At 40.0% G+C, this 21,076-nt stretch overlaps 1 protein-coding gene across 4 annotated transcripts in view; it reads left to right on the top strand.

Annotated features, from left to right (window-relative positions):
* WDR7 (WD repeat domain 7) overlaps window positions 1-21,076 on the top strand; it is a 354,190-nt gene that overhangs the window by 12,302 nt on the left and 320,812 nt on the right. For all 4 annotated transcript variants that reach the window (XM_006055285.4, XM_044934616.2, XM_044934618.2 and 1 more), the window contains exons 2-5: window positions 10,509-10,680; window positions 14,815-14,921; window positions 16,644-16,722; window positions 20,769-20,943. In XM_006055285.4, coding sequence (XP_006055347.2) covers window positions 10,522-10,680; window positions 14,815-14,921; window positions 16,644-16,722; window positions 20,769-20,943 — 520 coding nt within the window. In that variant the 5' untranslated portion in view covers window positions 10,509-10,521. The remainder of the gene's footprint in view (window positions 1-10,508; window positions 10,681-14,814; window positions 14,922-16,643; window positions 16,723-20,768; window positions 20,944-21,076) is intronic.

Here is a 21,076-nt window from a genome sequence, read left to right as displayed (position 1 = left end):
GCATCACAATCAAGTGCGGTGTGTCAAACTTGAATAGTTTATTTGCTAATATTAGTAAATAATATTTATTTATTGAGTCATCTTTATACTATTTTTGAACTTTTTGTATATTTAACATTTTTTATAATAAAAAATTGGGGAGAATCACAAGGGGGAAAATAGATTTCATCTTAAGCCTTTTATTAAAAGAACAGTCAAATTTATAAATATTCCTTTGGGAGTTCCCTGGTGGCGGCGTCGTTAGGATCCCAGGCTTTCATTGCCATGGCCTGGGTTCAATCCCTGATGAGGAACTGAGATCCTACAAAGCATTGAGTGAAAGGAAAAGAAAAAAACCCTCCAAATCTAGTGAAAAAGAGGGATGAAAGATTTTTCCCCTTTGCCTTGAATTTTTCTTAGGCTTTGTTAGGCCTTTACAGAGCTAAGCAGGAGAAAGCTGAAGAAATAGGAAAAAGATAACCGGAGAGTACACTGTACTGGAAACCCGAAAGAGGAGAGTCGAGGATTAGCAAGTGATCAGCTGTGTCAAGCGAGTAGCTATAGGAGACTGAATATCACGTAAGGACTGAGTAAGATGGTTAGGAAAGTAGGAATCCACAGTCTAAGGATGTCAAAGCGTCCTGTTTCTTCACTTCTCGTCTGGGACCTTGCTTCTCTCTGCAGTACTGGAGGGTTCTTCTGTGGAGGATCATATCAAAAATGTTGACCTCTGTGTAGCGGGAGATCTTAAGTCTGTTTGAAGATACAATCTATACTACGTGAGGCAGTTGGTAGTAAGGAAATGGAAACACTGCGTTAAAGGCCGGGGGGCTTTCAAAGTGTTGATTGTCCTAACAATGAGAGAAGGAGAGAGAAAATGGGAGAAAGAATGAATGTGAGAGGGAGGGAGAGACAGATTGCCAGATTTACATGCAGGGGGCGGTAACAAGTGAAGGTATTTTGGTCAAAAGTGAGATTAGAACATGTTTGAAGGACAAAGGCTAATTTAATTGACAGACAGATAAAATGGTAGTCAGTGAGAGGGTAATTAAGGGAGTGAAGTGAAGTGAAGTTGCTCAGTCGTGTCCGACTCTGCGACCCCATGGTCTGTAGTCTACCAGGCTCCTCCGTCCATGGGGTTTTTCCAGGCAAGAATACTGGAGTGGGTTGCCATTTCCTTCTCCAAATTAAGAGAGTAAGATCCTTCAAAGAGTCCGGGAAGAATTTAAATCTAATTTAAATTTTCTTCTAATTTAATTTTTTGCTGATTTAGATTTAAATCTTCTTCTAAATCTAAAAAGATGAGATATTTCTTCCTCAGAAATAGCTTGCTTGGCACACAGTGAAAGCTTAATAATAAATGCTAGTTATTGTGATTCTCTGTTTGTTCATTCAATAAATATGTGTTCATTCAACAGGTAAATATGTATCATTCAACAAATACATACTCCTCTATCCATGGAACTGTCCAGGCAAGATGGAGTGGGTAGCCATTGCCTTCTCCAGGGCATCTTCCTGACTCAGGGATTGAAGCTGGGTCTCCCACTGCAGGCCAATACTTGACTGAGCCACCAGGGAGGCCCCAGCTGGTCAGCAGGAGTGGTGGTGGCTTAGTTGCTAAGTGCTGTCTGACTCTTGCGATCTCGTGGACTGTTGTCTGCCAGACTCCTCTGTCCATGGAGTTTTCCAGGCAAAAATACTAGGGTGGTTTGCCATTTCCTTTTCTAGGGGTCTTCCTGAACCTGGGTCTCCTGCAGGCAGATTCTTTACCAACTGAGCTACCAGGGAGTCACTAGTAAAAGTCTATAACTATTCTGGGTGCTGGTAAACCACCTCATATCCTAGTGGGATGCAATTTGCTTGATAGTGATTGAATCACAAAGATGGTGGACTTACTTGAATGATCTGGTTTTACTCTAGAAGGGCACAGCTTTTAGTGGAATGGGTGCATTTATAAACAAATAATTACACACAATGGTGAGTGTTCTGCACCAGTGTGTAGAAAATATTGTGAAAACATGATTGCAGGAGTCGTGAATCATGGGTTTTGGAACAGGTCCCTCACAGCAGAGAAGAACTAGTACTGGAACGGGTTATAGGCTAAAGTCAAATGTTTATTATAGTTAAATGTTTTTGAAAACTCATGTTTGTGTGTGTATGGGCATCTTAAAAAACTTGGTGAATCAAGGCCATATGTTTTATTTTATTTATTTATTGTTTTGGCTCCACCTCACGGCTTGTGGTGGAGAAGGAAATGGCAACCCACTCCAGTATTTTTGCCCAAAGAATTCCATGGACAGAGGAGCCTGGCAGGCTACAGTCTATGGGGTCACAAGAGTCAGACACGACTGAGCGACTAAGCACACACACAGCACATGGCTTGTGGGATCCTGGTTCCCGAACCAGGGATCGAACCTGTGTCCCCTGCAGTGGAAACGTGGAGTCCTAACCACTGGACTACCAGGGAAATCTGTGGGCCATTTTATTTATTAAACTGTCTTTTGGAATACAGTGAAATACCCAAAGGTAGGGGGGAATAACCCTTAAGACCAAAGGGTTTATCTTGAGAATCAGGATTCCCACTCAGTCCAGCCTCTTATTTCTCTTCCTTTTTAGAGGTATAGTTATCATTACTATTTTTTTAAATTGGTATCATTACAGAATTATTGTAAATATTTGTATGTGTATGTATGTATGTATATATGTATAGATGTGTGTGTGTATATATGTATACAGCTCCTCTTTTAGAACCCCAAACAGGAGTGTATTTTATATACTGTACTGCACCGTTTCCTCTTACTATATATTTTGGAGATTATTCTTTATATCATGCATCGGTGTTCTATTGTAAGACTCGCTAATAAATTTGTTTAATCCCCGACTAATGGACACTAAAGTTCTTTCTATGAACCCATGAACAATTAGAGAAATTTTCAAATATGTAAAACTATTAATAGTAAGAACAATATGGTGAGGACTCTTGCACTAAAAATAGCTTCAACACTTATTTTTATGGTTGAAGTTTCCTGGGGAAAGGAAGCAAGTTTGGTCAGAGGGAGGAGTTGAGCTGTAATGAGTCCCAACAGAATCTCAGGTGACCCTGGAGGGTAGAAAGAAGATGGAATGACCCCTCCAAACTATCCTGAATTGATGTGAGGGGGACTGGGCTTTACTGTTTATCTCCAAATTGCGCTTCCCTGATAGCTCAGCTGGTAAAGAACCTGCCTGCAATGCAGGAGACCCCGGGTCCATTCCTGGGTTGGGAAGATCCACTGGAGAAGGGATAGGCTACCCACTCCAGTATTCCTGGGTTTCCCTGGTAGCTCAGTCGGTAAAGAATCTGCTTGCAATGGGGGAGACCTGGGTTCGGTCCCTGGGTTGGGAAGATCCCTTGGAGAAGGGAAAGGCTACCCACTCCAGTATTCTGGCCTGGAAAATTCCATGGACTGCAAAGAGTCAGACATAACTGAGCGACTTTCATTTTCACTGTCCAAATTGATCAGTCATTGGATGTGGGTTGCAGGCAAGGCGTCTCCCTTTGGCTGGGGGCAGTCATTAGCCAAATGACTAAATGCCAAGACAACCTCGTGGTCTTAGCAGCTGGGATAAGAAGTCCTTTGTTCCTCGAGGTAGATCTGGATGCATTCGAGCCACCACACTGATGATCATATTTCATCTCCATCCTTTTCTATACCTCTTACCCCTCTTCCTCTCCTCATGTCAGAGCCCAGACATCAGATCATTTTATCCATAAATACTACAGTTCTACTTACCTTTGAGTAATGTGTTTTTGTAAAGTCTAGATTCATCAGATTGATTGGAGAATGAAGTTTTCTGGTAAATGAAATTTCATGATAAATGAAGACAGCATAGAATACAGGAGGGCATTTATTTCCTTAGGAATCAGGTCTATGTGTGCCTCTGAGCTCTGAGATCAGTTTGTGGTGTGATTTTGAGAGAGTTACTGATGGACCTAAAGGAGTCTAGCACTAAGAGTTATGTTTAGACAAAACCTTGTAGTCTTCTTTCCTTTTTATGGCAGATTTTAATAAAAATGCAAAACAGTTTAATTTTCTTTCCTATCAACTTTGAATTTGGAAAATGTAAGCACCCAAGCTATTCTGTACCTATTTATTTATGTTTAAATTTTAAAAAGTTAATTTTTACTTATTTATGGCATTCAGGGTCTTAGTTCCCTGACCAGGGATTGAACCTGTGCCCTACCTGTTGTGGAAGCCTAGAGTCTACCAGGGAAGTCCCTGCCTATTTAAATTAAGGGAAGAGAGGTCCACCAAAGGGATTGCAGCTTGCAGAACCTGAGAATAAAACCTCTTCAAGTGAAATTTCAAGGTGTGGTCTGTGTCCCCTGACAACTTTTTGAAAGGAGGATATTATTGTCCATCTTTTACAGATGGGGAAGCTGAGACCTAGCCTAGAGTGGTAACTTTTTCAAGATTGCATAGAAGAGTCAGGATTTGAATATAGTTTTTCTGAGCGTAAGTTCATTGTTCTTTCAATTGTTATTTTTGTTGCTGTTGTTGACTGCAGTACAGTTTTATTTCTGTTTAGAATTGAGAAATAGGTGCAATCAGGTGAAACAGAAAAATATATGAAATTTAGGTAGGCAAAAGAGATGACTTGATTTTTATCTCTCAGACCCCCTGCTCTTGATGATTTGATTTTTTTTTACTTAAAGATGATTCATGTATAAATACTCTTGATGAGAAAGCTAATCCTCGGAGGTGAGATGCTGTCATCAAAGACTGCATGGTTAGTGGCAATATGAGGGATCAAATCTAGGACTCCCATTATTTCACTCTAAAGCTTTTTCAGTAAAAAGATTATATTTAATAGCCAATGTCTAAATATGATTTTAAGTTAGATTTGATACAAATTTCATCTGTGTCTCAGTTTGATACTCAGTTCTCTTCATGCAGCAGGTGATGTTGCCAATAAAGAGAGCAGTTGAATGATGATGGCCGGAAAACTGCATGCTTTGCATTTACATTGCCATTTAATCAAAAACTTCAGACTTAGATTCCTGTGTCTTGCCAAACTGAATAGTTAGCTCCTGCCTCGTTTGCCCGCTTTTTATTCTGATCAGTCCCTCAGGACCAGGTTTACTTGGTACGGACTCTGTGGTCGTCTCAGTCAGTCCCTCTCAGAGATGCTTGACTGGCCTGTCCTCATGAGCCATGCTGTCCTTCAGTTCACGTTCCTTCGTCCAGTACTTGTGGTGGCTTTTCTACTTTCACTTTTATTTTATTGGATTTTTAAGATGCTGGGAAAAAATGTTTTGAGAGATTTACATTTTTTCTGGACTGAGATACATATTTCTTTGTATTAAGAATGTTCACATCATTTGGTCATATAATGAACTAAACATTTCTCATCCTGTTCTTTCTTCCTTTTGATGTATCTAAGTCATGTACTCACATGACATATAGAGCCAAATAGATCCAGAAGACTTTATTATACAAAAAGAAAATTGAAGAGAGGAAGAAAAATGTGTTGAAAGCCCACATGTCTGTGGCATAATGATTGAAGATTACGTTGAATTTTAGGTAATTCACTGGACATCGATTGGTTTGGTTATAGCTGACAAGTACCATGGAAGACACAAGCTGTTTATCTTAGTTTTGAGTAAATGAATTAGTCTCTAAAACAGGTCCAGGTTATTAAATAAATACCAGTGATTGAATTATAGAACATATTTACTTATAATGAAGATTTTTTTTTCTTAGTAGATGTTCAAGAAATTTCTGCTGCCTAATTATTACACTGTAACCAGATTTATAGGTTTTAAAGTATTCTTTCATATGCTAATTCTAAATGCATTGAAATACATTTAGGTCAAAACAAGTTCTGAAAGTAATGTATCTTTTCTCTGATTCAAAAATTCATGTTAGAGTCTTGTAGTCTCTCAGTTGTCATGAATGAATGTGTTTGTTGTATTTGCTAAAGGGAATTGTAAACTTTTAAGGAAAATTAATTTTCCTTAAAATAATGATTTTAAGGAGTAATTTGTTTCAATGGAGAACATGTTAATATACCTAATAAAGTCAGAATGCATGTAGTTTTGCAAGATTAAAAATGTGTTCGTACATTATTAGGTACTTGTCCAGTTTTGAATTTATGGCATCTAATTATATGTACCTCACATTATTTCTTCCTTCTTGCTGGTGAGTAGATATGTTTGCGTTTTTAAGGAGAGAATAACTTTATGTTTTCCAGCAGAAAAGTGTTATTCTCTTAGAAAAGTCATAGAATGAATTAAGAATCTTGCAGGAAATAGCCACAAAATTATTTGATTTCCTCTTTTTTAAGAAGATTAATTTTGTTTGGGAATGTGGAGTCTTAGTTCCCTGACCAGGGATCGAACCTGTGCTCCCTGCATTGGAGGCACGGAGTCTTAACCATTGGACCCCCAGGGAAGTCCCTTGTACCAATCATATTTAATCAACATTAGCAGAGTCGGTGCTCCCCAATTGCTATATGAATTTGATGCAGCTCCAGTTATAATCTCAGCAAGCTTTTCTGCAGAAATTTACAATCTAATTTTAAAATGTGTAGAGAAATTAAGAGGACCTAGGCTATGTATGGGGTCGCACAGAGTCTGACACGAGTGAAGTGACTTAGCAGCAGCAGCAGGCTGTCTAAAGGAATCTTGACTTTAAGAGCTAACACATTTTAGAGCTGGAAGGAAATATCACTGGGTTTTGTGGAGGTATAAATTTCTTGAATTCTCTTAGAAGTTAGGCAGGACTAACTTTTATAGATTGGGCTTGTATAAAAATTAAATATATAGACATTTTGCCGTGTCCCACCCCAAGCCAGCTAAGTCACATTCATCTTTCACATGTTGGCTGACTAGTGATGAATTTTCCTTACCTTCTGCCAGTGTGTGGAGGGGCCTGGCCCCCAGTCACAGGGTGATGGTGGTTATTTGTCTCCCTGTTCTCTCTCACCCCCAACAAAGTCCCCCTCCTTTCCTCACAGTAATTTCTTGTCATTCTTCTTACCTCTTCCTTTATGCCATGGGTTTTATTCTTACACACTCTGCAGATGCAGTGTATTTGAGTATGCAGTGAGAAAGATCATATGTTTATGTGTAACTCAAAACACCATGGCCTTATACAAGTAGGAAGTTTGTTTTTCCTAGCTAACTGAAAGTCTAATCTAGAGTTAGAGGACTTTTTATAAAGGATGAGCTCCCCTATTTAAAAAATATCCTCGAGCTCTCCTGACACGTAGCATCTTAGCAAGGCTGTCTCCTTGTCTGAGGAGAGACGGCAGAGCCAATACCCAAATGTAACTTGACAGTTTTCTCTGCCTCCAACTTTTGAATGTTCTCAAAACCCATTTCCCTACAGTCTGCCTCCAGCTCTGATTTAATGCCTTCTTAGCTAGGAGGCTTTTCTATCAAGTCTGTTCTGAGACTCAGGAACACAAATCTCTTTCTCCACTTGAAGCCTATAAATAAGACTTGGTGTCATTCCCCCCACTGTCCTCCCCCCGCGCCCCCCTCCCCCACTCGAGATAAGATCTGGACTCTTATTCTCCTGTTTCTTCTAATACCATCTTCCAGTCTGACACCAGGGCCTTTTGACTGATTAGTATTTGTGTGGAAATTATTTCTGTTTCTTCTGTATGTTGCTGGGACCACCCTAATCCCAGCAGTAAGACAGATCAGTATCAGTTAGTGATTGTGACCTCTCACTACAGCTTTATTTCAGGTATTCTTTTATGACTTCAACTTTTAAATATTTCACCCAGTAGGCACTTTCTGTTTAGATCCAGGATTGTGTATAATTTAAGGTCATTTGGCAGGGTGTATATATCTGGGGGTCAGTACAGGTTTGTTTATTCAATCTCATGTCCTTGGAAATACAACAGTGAATTTTGAATTCTGGTTCCCCCTCTCTCCCAGGTTGATTGGACAGATCTTGCCTAATTCCTTGGATGAACAGTTATTGTAGCAGATAAGATGATGTACTAGGATTTTCTGGAAAGCATACAGTAACATCTTTGTCATGTTACAGGCAATTGTTTTCACTTATTTTAAGGGCCGTGAAATGCATTCTTCTTCCAGGTTTCCTTGAGCTCCTTGTCACTTGAATACCAGAACGTTCCTTCCTGTTGTACCAGAACAGATACAGCTCCCTGTCGCACATATGTTCCTTAGTCCTGAATCTGTGTATTTGCGTTCTCTTCAAGCTAGGCAGATGCATTGAATAGGAGTCCTCACCTATCGAAAGAAATGGTGTTCTTTCTTTCTTTTTACTTTTTGGCCGCATCACATGGCGTGTGGGATCTGTGTTCCCCAGCTGCGGTCTGAACCTCTGTCCACTGGAGTGGAAGTGTGAGGCCCTGACGATGGGCTGCCGGGGAGTCCCCGGTGTTCTTTCTTGATCTCACCACGTTGTGTTAGTCGCTCTGAGCTTATTTAGTTGAGAGAAACCTTTGGTGATACATCTTAAAAATGAATGTTGTCACCATGGAGAAGTGAACTCCTTCCAGATTCTCTTTTTGAGAAAGTCACTGGTGGATATGTTATTCAGCCAGTAGCGTGCTCTACCCAATTTGTTAAAACTGGCTCAGTGCTTTGTTTCATTTACTAATGTTAAATAGGAATGTGGAAATAATTTTTAATGTCATGGTAGTCTATGAACTGCTGAACATGGTACATAAAGGATTTTATAAATAAGAAAGGAAGTTGGGATTTTTCCCTCAAATGCGTCCCTTTTACTTGTTGTAGCAAACAAATGAAGTTTGGGGAGAAACAAATTGATGAAAGCCGTTTTGTTGTTGAGTGCTAAGTTGTGTCCGACTCTTTGCGACTCCATGGACTGCAGCACGTCAGGCTTCCTTGTCCTTCACCGTCTCCTGGAGTTTGCTCAAACTAACGTCCGTTGAGTCAGTGATGCAATCCCACCATCTCATCCTCTGTCGTCCCCTTCTCTTCCTGCCTTCGATCTTTCCCAGCATCAGGGTCTTTTCTAATGAGTTGACTCTTCACATCAGGGGGCCAAAGTATTGGAGTTTGAGCTTCAGCATCAGTCCTTCTAATGGATATTCAGGATTGATTTCCTAAATTTAGGGTTGACTGGTTTGATTTCTTCTCCAACACTATAGCATGAAACCCATTAATTCAAACAAAAAATAAAAGATGCAGTATTAATAGACTGTATTTGGTAAATGTCATTCATAATTTTTTACTTGCCTCATTTTCTTTCCAGGGAGTGGATTTTTGTTTTAGTTTTTATTTGTTTAAAGAGTATAAGTAGTGGATTAAAGAAAAGACTTTTGCTAAAAGCAACCAGCAATGAGACCATAGATATTAAACTAGTTTCTTTCATAGAAAATGGCTATTCCTTGAAGTGTTTCTGAAAAGTTCCTAAGACAGTCTTAGATTCTACAGTGTCTAGATTATACACATATCTTTTGTTGCCACTTAAAAATCAAGTCAATCATGGGGTTCCCCGATGGTCTAGTGCTTGTCAGTTCCCACACAGGCTTGATCCTTAGTCTGGGAAGGTTCCCTACGTAGTGGGCCAGCTAAGCCTGTGTGACACAGCTGATCAACCTGTGCTGTGGAGCCCCCAGCTACACGTAGAGAAACTGAAAGTGAAAGTTGCTCAGTCATGTCCGACCCTTTGTGACCCCATGGACTGTACAGTCCATGGAATTCTCCAGGCCAGAATACTGGAGTGGGTAGCCTTTCCCTTCTCCAGGGGATCTTCCTAACCCAGGGATTGAACCCGGATCTCCTGCATTGCAGGTAGATTCTTTACTAGCTGAGCTATCAGGGAAGCCCCAACGAGAGAAAACTCCCACGCAATGAAAGACCCAGTGCGTCCGCAAATAATAAATAAATAAAAACAATCAAACCAATCATTGCCTGGCCTTCGGGGCCATTAGATCAGCCCAGCTGGCAGGGCTCTTCTGAGGGTCTGTGAGGCACTGTTATCCCCACAGGGAAAGCAGTGAGGGGGGCAGGCAGATGGCTGATGGTGGGGGCCCAGGCTTCCCAGCTAGCCAACAAAGCAGCCCCTGGACTCAGGTTCTGTCAGCCCAGACTGACTGTGAGCTCCTACAGGCCAGTCTGAGAGGAGGAATCTGAGAGCGACTGGTTTACAGGAAGCACAGTGACAAGGTAACCTGTGCTAATGGATTAGAATATATTTCAACTAATAGCATGAAACTTCCCTGGTGGCTCAGACAGTAAAGAATCTGCCTGCAAGAGACCTGGGTTCTATCCCTGGGTCAGGAAGCTCCCCTGGAGAAGGCAATGGCAACCCACTCCAGTACTCTTGGCTGGAGAATCCCATGGACAGAGGAGCTGGGCAGGCTAAAGTCCATGGGGTCGCAAAGAGTCGGACACGACTGAAGCTGCTTAGCATGCATGCGTGATGTTTAGGGGAGTTTTTGGCACTAAGGAAGTTCAAGTGGGCTTCAAAGTAAATGTGTGTGATGTGTTTTAGAGGGAAATACCGTAGCGTTTAACGTCGCTCTCACCGCATCCCCAGGTTTGCCGGCAGGATGGCAGGAAACAGCCTCGTGCTACCCATCGTGCTGTGGGGCCGCAGAGCCCCGACGCACTGCATCTCAGCCGTGCTGCTGACGGACGACGGGGCCACAGTCGTGACCGGCTGCCACGACGGGCAGATATGCCTCTGGGACCTTTCTGTAGACTTGGACGTGAGTGTTTGAAATGCCGATGGCACTTTTTGCATGCAAAAAGCTACTTAAGAAAAAATAACAGTTCCAGAATAATTTTACCTCTGTATTTTCTATGAGATACATTTTGACTAAAATTGGTGTTCAGAATGATTATCAAGATTACTCAGCAGAGTTGACTTCTGCTGGTTTTTGGCTTGATTCCCAATTATAATAGCTATCCTACCTGGCTTACTATGTGTCATTAAGATTTTTTCAGAAAATTTCTAACCATATTGAAGGAAGTTTCTGAAAAAATACTAAAAAAACAATTTTGAGCCTTCTAAGATCAGTGTCTTGAAGAGAGAACACCTTTGTAAAAATGTACAAAACGTACATTTTTTTGCCTTTATTTTAAAAATCAGGGTGTGTGTTTTTGCCATTCTTTACTGCTGTGTGCTCTGCTCCTGGGCGCTCTCTGTGCACAGACGCTCGTTTCCCATATTTTAACCTCCAATCTCTGACAACCTCCCCAGGAATTTTTCTGTAAGGAGGAACAGAGAAGATGGGGTGATAGTTGTCATGGAATGTAGAGGCAAACAAGTTGCTTTTATAAGTAAAAAACTTTTTAACAGCTTTATTGAGATAAAATTTACATCATACAATACACCCTTCAAAGTGTACAATTTAATGATTTTTACTCTGTTCTCAGAGTTGTGCAGCTATTACCACAGCCAGCTTTAGAACATGTTCATCGTCTCATCCACCTGGGTAGTTCCGTGGTTAAGCATCTGTGCTTCCGCTGCAGGGGGCTCGGGTTCAATCCCTGGTCGGGGAACTGAGATACCACATACTATGTGGTGTGGCAAAAAATAAAAAATAAAATTTCAGAGAGAAATTGCAGAAGTAGTATTTCGTGAGTACGTAGAGAGATGGAGATAAGAGTAAAGGAGGGAAACTTGTTAATATAGGTATTGTCTCCCATATACAAAGTTTTATTGCTTCCACTACCTGTAGAGCTATCATTTTGGAGAATAAAACTATAATTGCAGGAAATTTTATAATACATGGCAATAATGAAAGAAGTGAAACGTCATGGTAAAAGCTCAGCATTGCAGGCAAATGAAGTTGGCTCGAATCTTGGCTACTCTGGTGTCTAGCTGTGTGCCTTTGGGCAGTTTGCTTACCTGTCTCATGCCTGCATCTCATCATGTTTAAAATAGGGTCACACACAAGGTTTCGGTAAGGATTCTGTGAGGGAAGTTATATTAAGCAGTTATCACAGTGCTTGTACATAGTAAGGATTTATTTAATGAATAATTATAGCATCTCAGATAATAGAAAAGAAAAAAAAAACTAAAAGAAAAAAGAAAGGAGCGTGGAATGATGTCTGCCTATAGAACTGCGGCCTCAGGGTCCCAGACTGGAGCAGCAGTGCTGGTGTTGAGTCGTAAGACCCGTCTCATCACATCGGTTAATTCTAAACGTCACTCCTTGCCACTGACAACTTGATAGCTGTCACTTTTGAACTGTGGTCTTTGAGGATGGATTTTTTTTTTTAACCAGTTGAACAGATTATCTTATATATCTCTGTACTAGTTATATCTGAAATGTTTATTAGTTAATAACTGTGATAAATTTTTATGGAATATGGTGAGATAAAAATAGAAAGGTATAAATACAACAATATACCACATTTTTCGGAGAAGGCGATGGCACCCCACTCCAGTACTCTTGCCTGGAAAATCCCATGGATGGAGGAGCCTGGTAGGCTGCAGTCCATGGGGTCGCTAAGAATCAGACACGACTGAGCGACTTCACTTTCACTTATCACTTTCATGCATTGGAGAAGGAAATGGCAACCCACTCCAGTGTTCTTGCCTGGAGAATCCCAGGGACAGGGGAGCCTGGTGGGCTGCCATCTATGGGGTCGCACAGAGTCAGACACGACTGAGCGACTTCACTTTCACTTTCACCACATTTTTATTTGTCCTCTAATTATGTTGGTACTCGTTGTATGAAGCCTCCAAGTTTGCTTTTTCTCAAAATTGCTTTGGCCATTTGGTGTCTTTTATGGTTCTACACAAATTTCATCAAGGTTTTTTCTATTTCTGTGAGAAACACCATTGGAATTGTGATAGGATTGCATTGACTCTGCAGATTGCTTTGAGTAGTATGGACCTTTTAACAACATTAATTCTTCCAACCCAAGAATGTGGGGTATCTTTCCACTTATTTATTTTTCCATTTCTTTCATTAGTGTCTTATAATTTTTGGAATACAGGTGTTTCACCTCCTTGGTTAAATTTATTTCTAAGTAATTTATTCTTTTTGATGCCACTGTAAATTTCTCTGTCTGATAACTTGTTGTTATAGAAACAACAGATTTTTGGATGTTTATTTTGTATCCTGCAACTTTACTTAATTTCTTCATTAGTTTTAACAGTCTTTTGGTTGAGTCGTTAGGATTTTCTACATATAAGATCATGTCATCTGCAGAGAAAACATTACTTCTTCCTTTTTAACTTGGTTGCTTTATTTATTATTTGTTGCTCAATTGCTCTGGCTGCTGCTGCTGCCAAGTCGCTTCAGTCGTGTCCGACTCTGTGCGACCCCATAGACGGCAGCCCACCAGGCTCCCCCGTCCCTGGGATTCTCCAGGCAAGAACACTGGAGTGGGTTACCATTTCCTTCTCCAATGCATGCAAGTGAAAAGTGAAAGTGAAGTCGCTCAGTCGTGTCCGACTCTGTGCGACCCCATGGACTGCAGCCCACCAGGTTCTTCTGTCCATGGGATTCTCCAGGCAAGAGTACTGGAGTAGGGTGCCATTGCCTTCTCCGAACTACTCTGGCTAAGACCTCCTATATTATGTTGAAATGAAATGTCAAGAGTAATCATCCTTGTCTTGGTCTTGATCTTGGAGAAAGGCTTTTAGTGTTTTCTACATGGGCTTGTTCCATATGGCCTTTATTATGTTAGGATACATTCCTTCTACACCCAATTTGTTGAGAGTTTTTAATCAGGAAAGGATATTGAATTTTGTCAAATGCTTTTATTGCCCTATGAGATGATTATGTGCTTTTTTTCATTCAGTTATTTTTGTTCATCTTTTAGGTTTTGGTGAGAGTACAGTCAATTTTAGTTACTCTATTATGACTGAAAATGGAATTTTCTAGCAAAGCCATGTACATTGAAAATAAAACTAAGCATTGGTAAATTTGATTTTCTTGGGAAAAATTAAAGAATTGACCAAAAGCATTTTTTTTTCCAGTGGAGGAATATGGAATCTCTGTTTGGAAATGGGGTTGGTTGTATGAGAAAACATTCTAGGCCTATTCTAACCATAAACAATGATGGTATTTTTCTTTCAATTATAATTATGCAAAATATGACTAAGGTGATTTTGATTCCAAAACTGACAGCATGAAAGGTATTAATCATTCTCTTTTCTTAAGCTGGGTATTGACTATGTGGTTAGATGTTTTTTATATCTGGTACATATGTTATAAATATTTGTATATGTATAAAATGTTAAGAAATATATCCTGAAATTACTTAAAGCCCTGATATCACCTAAAATAATAGCATGATGTTTGGTACAAAGTAGATGAATTTGGAGGCTGATTGCCAGACTATTTTAGAATAGTGGGTATTAAGCCATCCTTTCAAAGGCACTATGGCAGTAAATCATTAGTCTGTGACGGTTATTATTGGTTCCTGATAGTTAACGTTGATACCAGCTCTTGGTAAGGGTACCTGTTCTCTATTTTTTGTGTTTGGGATGTCAGTCTAGAGGCTCTAAATGTGCTTTCAGATCACGGAAAGTATTATTTTTAAAAATAAGTGAGGAGAAATTATTTTATATGCTAATTCACATTCTTAACCTGATTTCTCTGTGCACTCGAGCTCTGTGCTAAACACTGCCCTGCTTTAAACCTTGGCTCCATCCCTCTCTGTATGTTGGGCAGGTAATGTCACCTCTTGCTGTTCCACTTTCGACTTTAGAACTATTGGGGTGATTGTGAGCATTGAATTGGTGGGAGTCACTGTTTTGCTGCTGTTAGTTTTTGGTGTCCTGAGCAATTCTTCTCAAATCTGTATCTGTACATTTATACTGAATATTTAACAGAATTCCTAAGAATGATTACTTTAGAAAACATATTGTGTATTTCTAGGTCAACCCTCGAGCGCTGTTGTTTGGTCACACGGCGTCAATCACCTGTTTGTCTAAAGCTTGTGCGTCTAGTGACAAACAGTATATTGTGAGCGCATCTGAGAGTGGGTAAGTATTTTCTCATTTGCTTTTTTCCTCTTAAGTCTTTAATGCAAATAATACCAGTGTATTTGTAAGTAGGGAATTTTATTTTATTTTTTGGGTATCTTTTAAATAAATGTCTCAGTTGTCTCAACATAAAGCTATTTGAAATATGGTTTTGAAAATGAATTTTATCTTTATTAATGATTTTTATAGTACTTTTATTGTAATTTATGGTTATGTCTCTGCCTTGCTTTTGAGAAACTCAGAATACCGTAAAAGTTAAAGTATGGTCGTTAATCCCCATGGCATTTTTACTGAGTTGGCAGACAACTTTGAGAGTTTTAAGAAACCTCAGTGATGCTAGGTTAGCATAAATTTGGAAGATGAAGCCATACAAAAGTTTGATCAGTTATATCGATGTATGTTAATACACTAACATAGCTATATCCATTCCTAAGTCTCAGAGCTTGCTTTTGGAAAGGTAGGTCATTGGACAGCAGGTGAAGGGCCTAGAATGGGGGGAATAAAAACTTTTGGGATGTTTAGAAAATTGTATATTTATGAAACACGTTATTGAAGAGAGTCAGGGAACTGGAAGAGAGTTATTTAAAAAATTATCCCTTCAACTGTCTATAATTTATGAATTTGAAAAGAACCTTGTGTAGCTGAGAACCAGTATCAGGTAAATTCATATTAGAATGCATATTTTAAACAGATAAGTGAGTTTCCTTTGAAAAATTTATACCACATGGGATATAGGAAAGTGAAAGTTGCTCAGTTGTGTCCGACTCTTTGCAACCCCATGGACTGTCCATGGAATTCTCCAGGCCAGAATACTGGAGTATTCTTTCCCTTTTCCAGGGGATCTTCCCCACCGAGGGATTGAACCTAGGTCTCCTGCATTGCAGGTGGATTCTTTACCAACTGAGCTATCAGGGAACCCCTAAGGCATCTTATAATAAGTATCAGGGTCACTGCATTTTATTAATATTCTCCTCTGTTAAATAAATCTTCAGTTTATTTCTTTAAAGGACAAGGCATATTGACATTTCTAATTTTGAATGTTGTCTCTTTAGTTTGAGATAAAGCTTTTTTCTTTTGCTCAGTCAGTTCAGTTGCTCAGTCATGTCTGACTCTTTGTAACCCCACAAACTACAGTAAAATTTCTGCAGCAAATGTGGAATCAAAACTGGAATATTGTGTTTAATTTGCAAAGATTTGGAAATCAGTTGATCTTAAGTTTTGTGTTTTGCAGTGCTAAATTTTCTAGCTACGTTGATAATCAATGGAAAATTGGAATGGTTTAAATTAAACATTTAGTTCTAGTTTTTGTCACCTGCCCTTTTACCTATCACTTAGGCCTGTGCTCTGCTTCATTATTTTCCTTATTCTGAGCTTGAGGGTGAGAGAGCAGCCACTCTGGCACAGAAGTAGAGGAGGAGAGTTCTGGACCAGTTATGGCCAGAACCGCTGCTGAGACTCCACCAGCTAACAGGGAACCAGGAAGTGCAGCCCTCCCCGGTATCCAGAAAGAATGTGGATCGGGGCAGGGGTGGTTAGGCTGAAGGGGAATTTAAGGCAGTGGCTGGGAGGGCCAGAAATTTTGGTGAACAGCGATAATGACTATATGCTGCTTTTTCTGAAATATGTCCATTTTAATGGAAGCTTAATTTTAAACTACCGTGACAAAGTTGAACCGTGCTTTTAAAACTCAGATTTAAAGTCAGCGATTATTTTGTTTTATAGGGAGATGTGCCTCTGGGACGTGAATGATGGCAGATGTATTGAATTTACAAAATTAGCTTGCACACATACTGGCATACAGGTTGGTATTGATTTCTGCAACTGGCCAACTCAGCACCGATGGTCAGTTTAAAAAGTGTTTTTTTTTTTTTTTTTTCTTTTTTTTTTTAAATTTTATTTTATTTAACTTTACAATATTGTATTGGTTTTGCCATAAAAAGTGTTTTTTTTTTTTAAACACCAAGTCTCTATTTTTATATGAAAAATGGGTGGGAATGGGTAATGGGACAGGAAGACTAGAATTGCAGCAGTTGAAGTCTTCTTCAGAAGACAGTGTAGTGGGGGAGGAAGACCAAGGAGCAGAGACGAGTGTTGAAAGGTGTAAGCCAGCCATCGTCACTGCTGTGTCTGCTCTTGCTAGGTGTCTTGGTTACCCAAGTGGGAGCCCCTTTATTGGTTGGGTAAGTGTTCTGCTGCTGCTAAGTCACTTCAGTCATGTCCGACTCTGTGTGACCCCATAGATGGCAGCCCACCAGGCTCCGCGAAATAATGGAGTTCTCTCTTGCTAAAGCCTTTGTGATTCCACTCATGACTGACACAATCCATTAAATTTTTTTTTCCTTTTTTGGCTGCTCTGGGTCTTTTCTTGCCATGGTGTGCATGCTCAGTGGTTGAGGCCTACAGGCTTAGTTGCCCCGAGACATGGGGGATCTTAGTTCCCTGGCCAGGGATTGAACCTCTGATCCCTGCTTTGGAAGGCAGATTCTTAGCCACTGGACCATCAGAGAAGTCTGACACAATCCACTTTTTGGACGATACCCTTTTCCTTGCTTGTGCAGTTGGCCTTGGGTCTGTAAAAGACGCGACCTTTTCATATACCTAACTTAACTCAGGAATTTACAGCAATTTATAGCCTCTCGCCTACATTCCTGGTGAAAGTGAAATCACTCAGTCGTGTCCGACTCTTTGTGACCCCATGGACTGTAGATTACCACGCTCCTCCGTCCATGGGATTTTCCAGGCAAGAGTACGGGAGTGGGTTGTCATTTCCTTCTCCAGAGGATCTTTCCGGCCCAGGGATTGAACCTGGGTCTCCCACATTGTAGGCAGACGCTTTACTGTCTGAGCCACCAAGGAAGTTACTTATTCCTGGTATTCCCTCTTATTCTTTCATAATTGTCAAATTCTTTGTGCTTCAGATTACTCATCATTTACTGCGTTGAGTATTGGGAAAATTGCAGTGTATATAGAAAATGTGATTTATAGTCTTAATGGGGAAGGAGAGGGAGAAGAGGGAACTCAGATTTATAGCAGATATCTACCCTTTCTTGTGTGGTGTCTCATTTAGCCCCACCCATATTCTTATGCATCAGATAGGAGTATATTCTTTTACATGTAAGGAGGCTGATAGAGTGATTAAATAACTTGCCCCAGTCTCACAGTGAGTCATTCCTGTCACTAGGATCTCAGAACAGCTTTACCTGACTCTGGGGACTCTGTTCTTTCAGTTACATCATACTGCCTCCCTTAAAACAAACAAAATAATTTGTTGAGAAAGAAAACCTTCTGTACTAACACAAATTAGAAAAGCAATGGAAAATGTTTAGAGGTGGTTAGTGTGATATAGATCTTTAGTGACTATTTATTGCCCTGGAAGAGCCTTTTAAAAATTGTTTCTTCAATGCTATTAGGGCGTATGCTTTTTTTTTTCCTTTTTAAAAATTTTTTATTAAGCCTGGTTGATTTACAATGTTGTATTAGTTTCAGGTGTTCAGCTTTTTTTTCTAATTGCTTGTTATCATTATTGTTTTTCCATTCACATTTAGCTCTGTGATCCATTTTGGATTTTTTTTTTTTTTTTTTGGCCTCACTGTATGGCTTGTACCAGTATTCTTGCCTGGAAAATCCCATGGACAGAGAAGCCTGGTAGGCTACAGTCCATGGGGTCACAAAGAGTCGGACATGACTTCACTTTCACTTCATGGCTTGTTGAATCTTAGTTCCCTGACCAGGGATTGAACCTGGGCCCTTGGCAGTGAGAGCATGGGGTCCTAACCACTGGACCGCCAGGGAATTCCTAGGACATATGCTTTTTATTTAAAGGGCCTATATTACTTATTTTTTTTTTTACCATATGAAGAGTCATTAAGTTTATAAAGAGAAAAGGGATAGTATATCATTTAGATTCATTGACTTTATAGATAATTTAACTGAAAAATTATATATCAATGTCATTCAGACTCATTGGATATAAATATATTGACTGCTATAAAATTTAAGATTTAAAAACTTTTGGTTTACAGTTTAAGAAAAATTAATCAGTGTATCTTCAGTGCCTCCTCTTCACCAGATCCGGTATTTAGGCCTTCTGTATTCCGACTGGCAGTCATCCCTAAGGAGAAGATGCTTTTTGGCAGATTTACTAGTGTGTGGCCATTGTTTCCTTTGTGATACTCACCTTCTCAGGTCCAGAAGCAGGTTGTTCTTTTATATACGTAGAAATGGTGAACCTTGATGACATTGGCACTTACTGAAATCACAAGGAAGTGCCAAGTTATTAAAAGAACTCTTGGGGGCATCCCTCAATTAATAATTGGAGAACCTTTTTCTCCATTAAAGTCACCTCTTTTTTGCCCATCTCAAAGTGTCTTGGAAGCTAAATTAGTGTTTGGAAGATGGTTGGAGTGTAACTTTAAAGCAAAGATGAGAGGCGTTCAGTCGGGCAGGTCCGATGAACTATCCCTGCCCTTCGGACAGAGCGCTCTCTAGAGACTGCAGTGCGCGTGTGTTTCCTGGCTGGTGTTGGGGGCGCCCCGCATCCATCCCTTCCTCCTTCCCATCCACCCGGTCCCCCCTTTCGTGGGCCAGGGCTGCCTGCAGTCACGTGACTGTGCGCATCCCTGGCAGTCCCTGGGAGCCCAGATCGTGTGTCATGGGTCTACCCAAGATCTAGTGGTCCCCGCCTTCTGATAGTCTGTGTTTTGCTAGCCCCTCTCTGGGGGTTTTATGGTGCTACCTGGCACTTCGTTAATGTGCTCCGTGCTCCATGTGTGTTCTTATGAAGTGCTCCCAGTACAGGGTACTCCATAGTTGAGAAAATCTTGTCTTCCACTGCTGAGCTCTGAGCAGTGGACGGATGAGTGTGGGAGCAGCCTGAATCCGGTTTCTTCCTTGCCTTCCTAGTTGTGGGGAGGTTACAGCAGGGTCCTGTGTGTGGTGTCCCGCTTAAACACATGTGATTTTGTATAAGGTTCAATCCCTTGGAAAGTAATAGTCTGGATACTAGATGTCCCAGACTTGTAAAAATCTTCTAGGGGAATCATTCCACTAAGAGATAACTTACTTATTTATTTTTTGAGGCTAAGGGAAGATGGGTCCTTTGATAAGTCGATGGTCTTATTTTAATAGGCATTCTTTCTCTGCTCTTTGCTTGCTGGAAACCCTTCTTATCTTTTTGAGTTATTCTTAGCATGCGTTGCATCACTGTATTGGTTCTTTCTCTCTTTGTCTTCCACAAAGTGTAAATGTGCACTACAAGAATCGTTTATAATGGTTGTCTTGCACTCTAGTCTAAGGTAACACTTGCGTTACACAGAATTTACTTCTGATTTTGTTTGAATAGAATCATCCTTGCTTCTAAACTTTATTTGGTTATAACTAGTAATTACAAACCTCTACTCACTGATTCTCATTCACCTAAAACTCTTTCTTACTTTTTGGTCCCACCCGTGCTGCCCTTTTGCTTTGATTTGTTTGTGAAGCTGATATTATTCAGATGTTTTATTAATTCATTCAACAATTTTATATTAGAATGCTGCAGGGGGACGAAACAGAAGAATTATCATGAATTCTGCTCCACAATAGTTCAAAAGGGAAGATAAGATGTTAGGAAGAAAATAATTTTTATTAGATATTTTGCGTACTATTAGCGTAACTTGATGTATGCACATGTGTGTCCATAGACACATGTAATATGGACCATATAGTATGTATGTACTATATGTATTGTAGCATACACTATATATCTGGAGATATTACTGAAGAAATTGAGCATCCTACTAAGCTTGGTGAATGTATGTGAATCAAGTATCTTAAGTAAAGAACACTTAAAATTTTTTTTCCTTCTAGTTCTACCAGTTCTCTGTTGGAAGTCAGAGAGAAGGAAGGCTTCTATGCCACGGTCATTATCCTGAAATCCTTGTGGTGGATGCCACCAGCCTTGAAGTGTTATACTCCTTAGTCTCAAAGATCTCTCCAGACTGGATCAGCTCCATGAGTATTATTCGATCCCACCGAACACAAGGTCAGTGTGGCCTTTAGGAACTTCTGCACTATGGTTAGCTTACTATAGGGTTCTATAGTGTATCAAATAATATACTTGCTTATACTGTATTCTTCAATTTAAGAAATAGTGACTCTCATGATTTATGGTCTGT

The sequence above is a fragment of the Bubalus bubalis genome, chromosome 22 (genome assembly GCF_019923935.1).
Source record: "Bubalus bubalis isolate 160015118507 breed Murrah chromosome 22, NDDB_SH_1, whole genome shotgun sequence".
Taxonomy (NCBI): Eukaryota; Metazoa; Chordata; class Mammalia; order Artiodactyla; family Bovidae; genus Bubalus; species Bubalus bubalis.
This window is presented reverse-complemented; position numbering and strand designations above follow the sequence as displayed.